Here is a 10867-nt window from a genome sequence, read left to right as displayed (position 1 = left end):
CGTAATTGGTAATTGATATAACTTATTTATTTAGGTCAAGGCTAAGCAACTTTCATGCACACATTTACTTTGTGAAGTACTTTTATACTCGTGCACCCGAGGTGAGATCATATTCCCATCTTTTCAACAACTTTTATACTTTTAAATCATGGGATGAGAAACATATACGGTTTTATACTACATACTTTATACTTTGAACACAAGTGCGAAAACAAACATTCCACAGCGAGTTAGAAAAAAAAGCCTCAATTCAATTATCATTAGTTACACTTGGAGGGTGTAAGCGAGAACTTATATCATGTGATCACATGGGCTTGACGAGCCTCATTCGGACGGTTCGCTACCGTTAGCGGATGAAATATATTTTCGGGTTTAGTGTATGTTCTAACACTACGTAACAGGCTACAAAACAGTTAAGTCTTGATAATTGGATGCTCGCGAACATACTTTTGGAATGCAAACGATTCAGATAATCATCGTTAACGAAATACTAAATCTTGTGGTTAAAAAAAAATGTTTACAAATACACCTATGATTTCACCAACGTTTTTCGTTGACAGTTTTCTATATGTTTCTCAGGTTCATGAATGGCTATTTGATACATGCTTCCGCGTACACTCATACTTGCTTGGGGTCAAGCATACATGCATACACTCTGATTACTTGCTTGGAGTCAAGCATACATATATACTTACGCTATTTATAGCAACCGTGATTTTAAACTAATTATGTCGCAAGTTATTTCATTTATACTTTACTACTTTTGTAAACTTAATTCGTTGTCGAACCGTTGGTAAACTTAAAACTTTGTAAGTCTTATACGTTTCAAATGAATGCGACATAATTTTGGTCAAACGCGTCTCATTTAAGGACTATGACCACGTAACGGGACCTAAGTTAACGGCACCTTCAATGACGATTTTGTCGGGTCGTTACAGATGGTATCAGAGCGTCGGTTGTAGGGATCTAGGATGTGCATTAGTGTGTCTGACAGAGTCGTTAGGACGCATTAGTGAATCTAGACTCAACCGGATAGTTAGCCATTGCATTCTGACATACATTTGCTATAGATAGCACTTACTTGACTACTTATGCATTATACTTGCATCATTCTTAGGTAAACTTCTTACTGGTACCAAGCTTTCATCATACGAATCCGTATTCTGCCACTTTATGGTAACCCACGTGAATTCAAGATTTATACACGTAAGGATGACGACGACTTCATTAGTCACACTAGTCCGGGAACTCTGTCTCCCAGATTGTTATTCATCACCGTCCCATCTTACTATCCACAAGTGCCGTAAAGTTTCCACCACTATGGAAATCATTAACCACTACCGATGTTACACCGGTGTTCTTCACTATCTACCACTTCTTGTTACTACTATCACTACTCTAGATGAGTATCGTCATCACCGCTTATCACTACGGTCGCATACTACTCGTTATCATGATTCGTTACTCTTGTCGTATCCAAAGACATTATTGTTTGATTTGAACCGCATTGACATGAACAACAAGTTATACACTTCCCTCGGGAAACGCATCTTCAGAGTTGCACAAATTCTTTTGATTCAATACGAGTCACGTTAAAGATGCCGTTATATTTTGTTCATTTTAAATCTTCACGATTACACGAATTTGATTTTATGGAATTATGTGGGAATGGAGGTATGAGTTAGCATAATATAACGACACTCGATCAACGTAGTTATATTATGGTAAGTCATACCAAAGTTCTAATTACTCGTGATGGTGATTGGACTCGATCAACCTAATCACCATCATATGCCATGTACATGACTTTATTTTTCTTTGTTGCCATCCGAAAACTTCGAGAATATTGATAACAACCATACCATGGACACATCTTGATATTACCAAATCCTATTTACGCGTCCGAATGAATGACGAACTCTTTCAACTTCGACATAGGTTACACGTGTATACTATCTCATTTTTGCACAGTTTTATCGACGAACTACAATATGCTTGTTATGCTCACATCGAGGCAGAAACTTCTCTCGCATTAAACTCATACTTTCGTATAAAAAAATATTTATTCTAAATTCTCAATGCAGGGAGAGACGCTTCACGTTATACTAGTATTCACCACGAGGGTGAGTAGTCCTGACGTACGTTTTCAGAAACCGATAAGAAACTTGTTCTAACAAACGTTTTCAATTCCTAGCAAACTTGTTCAAATATATCTTAAAGGAATGTACCTCGTTTCGAATCGAGATGCTCGTTTCACTCCTAGATTCTGGGGTGCCTTACAATAAACTTTGGAAACCAGATTATTCATGAGTACCGCGTATCATCCACAAACCGACGGACCAAGCAAACGTACGATTCAAATCTTGGAAAACATATCACGAACTTGTTTTGTTGCCTTTAATTGATTCCTCTTACAACGATAGTTATCATTCGAGTATTAACGCCACACCTTTTCGAAACTTTATATGGCCGCAATTATTATTCTATTATTTGTGGGGCCGACGTAGGCAACAATCAAACTGCCGAACCCGAACTCATTCATGAAATAACCATTAAGATCGTTCAAATCCAAGAAAGGCTCAAGACGGCCTGTAGTCGCCAAAGGTGCTATGCCGATGTTAGACGTAAACCTTTCGAATTCCAAGTGGGTAACCGCTTAACGTTAAAAGTCGCATCTTGAAAAGATGTAATCCGTTTCAGAAAACGTAGAACGCTAAATCCGCGATGTTCTGATTCTTATGAAATCTTGGGGCGTATTGGACCCGTTGCTTACCGTTTCAAACTCCCAACTCAACCGAATTCCGTTCGTCCTACATTCCATGTATCACACTTAAAGAAGTGGCTTGCCGAACAAGAACTTGTTATTCCTTTTTGATGAACTTACTATCGATGACAAACTTCACTTCCTAGGAGAACCGGTTGAAATTGTGAATCGTGAAACCAAACTTTAAAACAACGTAAAATCCCGACCGTCAAAGTTCATTGAAATGCCCAAGGAAGTACCTTCACTCATTCGTAGAATGGCAACGCAAGGTCTCGAGGAAGAGACATCGACTATTACTTCCAACTAAATTTCGGGACGAAATTTCTTTTAAGGTGTGGGTAATGTAACATCCCGCATTTTTCTGTTAAATTATTTTAACGCCCGTCTTTTTATTTTGATAATATCATTCGTATCTAGATTCATATCCTCCTTTAGCTAACATTCTTAATATTTTCGTTATTGGATTATAACATCTCCCGTTTACTCTCGTGTATTTCAAAATAATTCGTTTGGTTAATTTACGCACCCGCATCCGAATTCGAGGGACTAGTTTTGCCACTTGACCAAAGAGGTGACTAGTGGTTGACTAGTCAACCACCTCACCACCTCCAGTCATTCATTCACCATCTCTTTCTCTTTTCTTACTTCCCCTTTTCTCTCAACTCACACAAACAAGGATTCATCATCTAATTCGGATCTAGGAAGCTCACAACAAATCCGACTACATATTCGTGATCCTCTCTTCATCCTCTACGTTTTGATACTAACTTCATCTCTTTTGAGTAACTTTCTAAAAACTCTAGATTTCATGTTCTTAGTATTTTTGACTTGAAATGGTGTTAGTTAGTGTCTATGGCTCATTGTGATGTCGTGTATGTAATTTGTATGCTCGATCTTGTTATTTGGTGTAACTAGCATGAACACTTGAAATGGGTTAGTTTAATCTTTGATTTTGTTTGATTAAATGTTGTTAGATGTTAAACTATTGTGTTAAATGTGTTACTAGCATCATTAGCTTCAATTTGATATGTTGGTTGGCTTTGTAAGGGTTTGATAGATTTTAAAATGAACTTTTGATGCCTTGAATGCCATGAGACGTTGTTAGAAAGTGTTTAATTGCAATGTATGTTAAATTGCCTTCGAAACGGCATATAATACATGTAAATTGGTTGCCCGAATCATAAAATGCATTTTACGAACTTGAAACATCAATGATGAACTTTTAACAATCATTCAACGAGGATTTGGTCATTTTAAATGATGTATTTGTTTAATGATATGTGTTTAGTTGTATTCCTCATCAAAATACCTTTCCAACGATATAAGATACGTGTCTTGAGTGTTTTCGGTTCATAAGTTGTGTTTGAAATGAGTTTGGTTCGAGACTTGTCAAATTTCAGCTTCAGCAACCTGCAGTTCATTGGGACGCCGTCCCATATCTTGGACGCCGTCCTGGCTTTCACATCTAGACGCCGTCCAGCCTATTTGGACGCCGTCCAGATGAACTACAAATTTCTGCTTCGTTTGGTCGTTTGCCGTTTAATTCTAACTATGCTACGCACCTCTGATTAACATGAAACTTGGCCAACATGCTTACATATGATTATATAACTTAGAAAAATTGTCGGATACCCGACTCGACCCCGTTGACTTTGACTTTGACCAAGTTTGACTTTTAGTCAAACTTAACCAAAAACTTATGCAATCGTTCTAATCCTCTTTTATACTTGATTCTTGCATGAAACTTGATAACTTGATTCACATGCTATATAATCAAGTCGTAACGAGCCATAGGACTAATTGAACACATTTCGACCGACCTTGTGTCGTAATCGGTAATTGATATAACTTATTTGTTTAAGTCAAGGCTAAGCAACTTTCATGCACACATTTACTTTGTGAAGTACTTTTATACTCGTGCACCCGAGGTGAGATCATAGTCCCATCTTTTCAACAACTTTTATACTTTTAAATCATGGGATGAGAAACATATACAGTTTTATACTACATACTTTATACTTTGAACACAAGTGCGAAAACAAACATTCCACAACGAGTTAGAACAAAAAGCCTCAATTCAATTATCATTAGTTACACTTGCAGGGTGTAAGCGAGAACTTATATTATGTGATCACATGGGCTTGACGAGCCTCATTCGGACGGTTCACTACCGTTAGCGGATGAAATATATTTTCGAGTTTAGTGTATGTTCTAACACTACGTAACAGGGTACAAAACAGTTAAGTCTTGATAATTGGATGCTCGCGAACATACTTTTGGAATGCAAACGATTCAGATAATTAACGTTATGGAAATACTAAATCTTGTGGTTAAAAAAAAAACGTTTACAAATACACCTATGATTTCACCAACGTTTTTCGTTGACAGTTTTCTATATGTTTCTCAGGTTCATGAATGGCTATTTGATACATGCTTCCGCGTATACTCATACTTGCTTGGGGTCAAGCATACATGCATACACTCTGATTACTTGCTTGGAGTCAAGCATACATACATACTTACGCTATTTATAGCAACCGTGATTTTAAACTAATTATGTCGCAAGTTATTTCATTTATACTTTACTACTTTTATAAACTTAATTCGTTGTCGAACCATTGGTAAACTTAAAACTTTGTAATTCTTATACGTTTCAAATGAATGCGACATAATTTTGGTCAAACGCATCTCATTTAAGGACTATGACTACGTAACGGGACCTAAGTTAACGGCGCCTTCAATGACGATTTTGTCGGGTCGTTACAGCTGGTCGATGCGGACTCGAGGGAGGATTTTTTGGGGTTCCAGACGGGTGGTCGGTTTCAGATGTTCGTGCGAGGGTTGGTACGGTTGCTTTGAGACTTGTGGGCTTTGGTTCGCGGTTGCTGGTTTCGTCTCAGGTGAGGACCTTCTTTGGGGTCTGGCTTTCTTGGTGGTGGTTACGTCATGTTGCAACAGGCACGGTTTTATAGTTTGTTTGTTTAGTTCTTGGGGATTTTTCTTCCCGGTTTGTGCTGTTGCTTTCAATTTCAATGTAATTTTTCTGTTGTTAGCTCGTTCTTGTTTAGATGAGTTCATTAGGGCGGTTAGTGATTCGCCAGTCAAACAGATCTATAATCTGTATCAATTGTAACCCCACAAGAAGATCTTCCCCTTTTTATTTATTTATATATAATATGTTTTTTCGCAAAAAAAAAAAAAAAAAAAAAAAAAAAAAAAGATAACTAAAACAAATGCATATATAAAATAGTACATGCGAAGTTGAAGTTGAAAATGAATTAAAATTAATATTGTACAAAACTAAAGTTAAAATAATCCATGCAATTATAGTATCATATCATATCAAGTATTAATAATAGAGCTGTTAATACCTTGTAATTTGGACGAATCAGCTGAAGAAGAAGAAGAATATCACTTAACCTTAGCAAGAGCACGAAAAATTGAGCGTTTCTTATCATAACCTTTATTGGTAGCTGAAGTGTTTGCTGCATCTGTCTTTTCTTACACTATCTAATAATATGGCTTCAACATAAGCCAATACTGCAACAAGCCAACTTCAGCTTAGACACTATCCAAATGTCCATATATATTCATAAGACTACGGTTTAAATGTAGTTCTGCTATAATCATAATTATATGTATTCCATATTTCATGTATTTATACATCATTTATATATAAGTAAGAATAAAGAAGTAGAGCCTTGACTTTCTGTTTGTCCCTACTCTAGTTAATTCGTAATTTAGATGCTGAATGAATATGAACAATGCTTGTGGTGATAGAGATGATGATGATGAATCAAACAGTAACAATATGTAACAATGTATTAATCCGTTGTATTGATTCCGGAAATTGTACAATATGACTGTAAGTTCAATCATACTATTCACGGCTTTCTTCAACCCGGATTAACCAATATTCTCCCCAAATGTATTCTAGAGAGCAAATAGACTAGTGTGTGAAAGCTAAGGTGTATGTGTGTGTAATTGTGAACCAATGCTTAATTGTGATTTCACATTAATGGTAAAGGCTAATGTTGAAAATGAAACATGGATTTTTTTTTATTATTTTCACTTTTCACTTCATTACCATAACTGTAGATTGCAGTTTCCAAAGGACTTTAAATAACAAAGAAAAAAACTGGCAAGCATAAAAGCATTGTTGTATGCCACATGTATCTACAGTCTAGTACTCAACAACTATCTATCGAAAATTGGGCAAATCATTAAATAAACAAACAAAGAGAAAACTCTTCTGTTCTTCTCGATCAAAATCCCATCAGAAACCATGCTAAGTCGCACGATATATTGAAAGGTGAAGCCACTAACATAATAGAAACAACAAACCGAGATACTCCAAATCAACTTTCTCGCCTTTCATCTGTGCCCAACGATAAACACAAACGCCAAAGAGCAAGAGCAAGATCAAGATTTATTAAGCAACTGATTTGGAGTCCCTTAAGCTCTCACAACCAGGACAATTGTGCAAACTCTCATGAATGTATATGTCACAGTCGAGGCAAAAAAACTGTTTGCATTTTGGGCATGTCACACAACGAACAGGCATGTTCCCTACAAATAAAACATTTATCATTACTAAATTAACAAAAACCTTGAAAGAATAAAATTTGTAAATTCTGGAGTATAATATACTGCTTACCAGGATTCAAGAGAGACTGTTGGCAACCAAAACAAGTTTTAGGGCGGCGATGTTGATTGGGTACAATCATAGGGGCAATATCGTCAAAAGGTGTTACTGGAAACAAATGATGATATGACCTAGCCAAATGAGGAGAAGAAACTAGAGTTAACCCACAAATACGACACTCAGTAGGCAACTCGCAAACACGGGCTTTGCATCTTGGACAAGTATACCCTCCACCTAATTTAGCTTCTTTATGACATGAACATATCGAGATACCGCCCTCTGCGGTCCGTTGCGGGAACCCCATTTTTATCAAATTGGCTATAGCAAATTCAGCTATGGCTGGTGGTGGTGGTGCGTGTTCGAGTATTAACTCTTTTAAATGCGCCTGCAAATAATAGATAATATGTCAAGTAACTTGACTCAAGTTAGGGTGCATTTGATAAAACAAATGATTAAACATCAAATGATTTAAAAGCTAAATGATTCAAAGATTCTGATTGAACTTGGTTCTGAACGAAAATAATGTGTTTAATAATCATTCTGAATGAATGAGCTCTATGAATGATGTAAAATGAATGTATTAACCTAATAAAGGAATATATAGAAAAGATAATTGTTTAATAAGTGTGATGAATATAATTGAAGGAGAATATTAAAGGAAATGAATGTTCTGAATGGTTGAATGGTTAAGAGAGTATTTCAACTCTGAATGGTTCAGCACATCAGTGAACGATTCAACATCATTTGTCATTCAAAGGTCACAAACAAACGCGGTGAATGCTGAATGGTTAGTTGTTTGATAAGTGTTCTGAATATAATTTAAGGAGAATATTAAAGCACATGAATGTGTCTGAATGGTTAAGAGAGTACTTCAACTCTAAATGGTTCAGCACATATCCCTGAACGGTTCAACATCATTTGTCATTCAGAGGTCACAAACAAACGCAATGAATGCTGAACGGTTCAACATTCAGTGTTGAACCATTCAATTGAGAGGCAAACAAACACACCCTCACTGATTAGGTGATATTTAAGGATTCAATAAGTATTAATCCTACAATCAGAACTTCTAATCTTATTAACTGACCCAATAATCAGAATCACCTTAAAAAACTGATATTTATGATTAAAAACAAATAATCACAATTTTTTTTTTTTGCAAAAAAGCTTTTCCAACTAACCTCATCCAAAGCAACAGCATACAAGCCTCCAGTTTCTTGACATAAATACTTGCAAATATAAATCTCTGCAGATAGTCCAATAACCGAGCACCTAATTTTGGATTTCTTACATTTCTGAATAGTCTCCATTACATCTCCCGGATCACAAGTACTCAATGCTGAATACAGGATTATAACTTCTCGATGACCATAAGAAGGAATTTGATTAAGCTGTTCATGTACAAGTTCTAAAGCATTTTGAAGAGACGCTTCACCCGAGCACCCAAGTTTCCCCATTAGAGCCTTGATATGAGATTCGGGACTACCACCAAGATCCGTTAAGCATTGAGCAATCCCGTCTTTTATAGTCACTAAACCGATTTGACTTAACGGGTTTTGGTCGAAGAACTCCCGTACGAAAGCCTCTACTTGTTTAGCAACCACCATCATTCGACTTGGACGTAAATCCATCTCTCCAGCTGCCTACGTGTTACAGTTATATTAAATCACAAAAGCTATCATGAACAATATAAGAATGATAGTAGAAACTTAGCAACCAACAAATGGATTTTCTCATTATACTTTTTAACTAACAAGAAAAAGCTCATTCTTAAAAGCAAAAAGGAGCATATCGGCTTTTCAAAATTTCAACAAGCCCTGAAATAAGCCAAAAATCCGTGAATCACGCTAGTTTTCGATCCGGTATAAATTTTTACCAACTACAGTCTTTAATCAAGTATATACTAATCATGGTTTTGATGAAATTTATGATTTAGCAGCCTATAATGCAATCAAGTTTTTCAACAAGTTAGGGTTTTGGTGAGATTTAGGCATATTGCTTAGTTAATTGCAAACTTGACCCACTTCCATTAGGGGTGAAAGTGATAAACATCAATAGTTTTAAGGGAAAATGGTTAGTTTATTAAAAAATCGTCCGTTTCGATCGCCGTGAGTTGCGCTGTGTTCGTAAAATAAAAAATGGGCTACATTCATTACATTGAAGCATCAGAAACCTCCCTACACCTTTCTCCCTAAAAGCCCTTCTAATGTGAAAACTAAACCCTAATCAAAACCCTAACATGTATCTAATCAATTACTAAATTAATCAATAAACTAACTGTTACTAATTACACTTCAAATTAACATAAAGAAAAATAAAATAATCAAAATAAAATCAGCACATTATAACTTTATAATAATAATAATAATAATAGTAATAATAATAAAAAAGATTAAACTGAATTGAATTAAATTAAATACCCTGGAGAGATCAATAACAAGATAAAGATAACGAATAAGGCCTTTTTGAATCCGAGAAGCAGCTGAAGCGGCAGAGAGTGACCGTAAACGGCGGCGGTATTGAGCATGATGTAAAGCTTGATTATCAATTGGACGAAGAAGACCAGATTCATCTTCTTGTAATGATTCCCATGATCTTTCATCTGCATAAGCTCGTTCCCATGCTTCAAGGTCTCTTTCATTTCCTTCTTCTTCATCGTCATCGTCTTCTTCTCCGGTCACCGGCGGTTTTCCTTTTCCGTTGCCGTAATTGCTCATTGCTTTGTTTCACAGTTGCTTTCTTATTTTTTAATTTTTTTTATTTTTTACTAATTTAGGTTAATTTCGAGGAGCTAGTCATGTAAATATGTAAGAAGTTTGTTGTTTTACCATTTTGGTCCCTGTTTGTCTATTGTTTAACATTTTTAGTACCTAGTGTTTATTAAAATATAGTTACGGTTCCTGAAAGTTTAATAATGGTGCATTAGTGAACCAAAGTCTACAATTATATTTGTAATAGTGTTGTCTAGGTCAATTGTTGTATCTTCGTAGGATCTATCAATCATACATATACATCTGACTCATTGTATCACTTCTAGATTTTCCCGACGTTTTTAATTTAAATTTTTGTTTTCATAAAAAAGAATAAAAAAATACACCTTCACTTGTCCCAACAATTTTTACACTCACTAGTCACTCTAATACATAAGATAAAACTTCACATAAGATAAGACTGTTTCCAACCCTGACTGTGATGTCAGAGTCGAATTATGTACTTTTTGATAGAAAAGTGGGTTTTTGATCGTGACCGTATTTGACATTCGATAACCCAAAATGTCAAATTTTTGTGTTAAATATTAGTCGGGTGATGTAGTAAAATCTGGTTGGAAATTGGGTGCGAAAAATAAATAAATAAAAACAATATATACTCTCCCTCTCTCCCTCAATAGTACTCCTCCTACCTCACGCTCATTTCTCCTCCGTCAAAATTCCGACTGAAGCCCTGTTCCGTCAAACTTT

At 35.8% G+C, this 10867-nt stretch overlaps 1 protein-coding gene across 1 annotated transcript; it reads right to left on the bottom strand.

The window, feature by feature from the left end:
• Positions 1-7130: 7130 nt before the first annotated feature.
• Positions 7131-10167, bottom strand: LOC139867490 (general transcription factor IIH subunit 2). The gene is made up of 4 exons (XM_071855861.1): positions 9830-10167; positions 8591-9052; positions 7422-7794; positions 7131-7333 (listed from the first exon to the last, which is right to left on the bottom strand). The coding sequence occupies exons 1-4, from the start codon at positions 10124-10126 to the stop codon at positions 7197-7199; spliced, it is 1269 nt and encodes a 422-aa protein (XP_071711962.1). The 5' UTR covers positions 10127-10167; the 3' UTR covers positions 7131-7196.
• Positions 10168-10867: the final 700 nt, after the last annotated feature.

The sequence above is a fragment of the Rutidosis leptorrhynchoides genome, chromosome 1, assembly GCF_046630445.1.
Source record: "Rutidosis leptorrhynchoides isolate AG116_Rl617_1_P2 chromosome 1, CSIRO_AGI_Rlap_v1, whole genome shotgun sequence".
Lineage (NCBI taxonomy): Eukaryota > Viridiplantae > Streptophyta > Magnoliopsida > Asterales > Asteraceae > Rutidosis > Rutidosis leptorrhynchoides.
The sequence above is the reverse complement of the archived record's forward strand: the minus strand, read 5'-3'. Positions and strand labels throughout refer to the sequence as shown.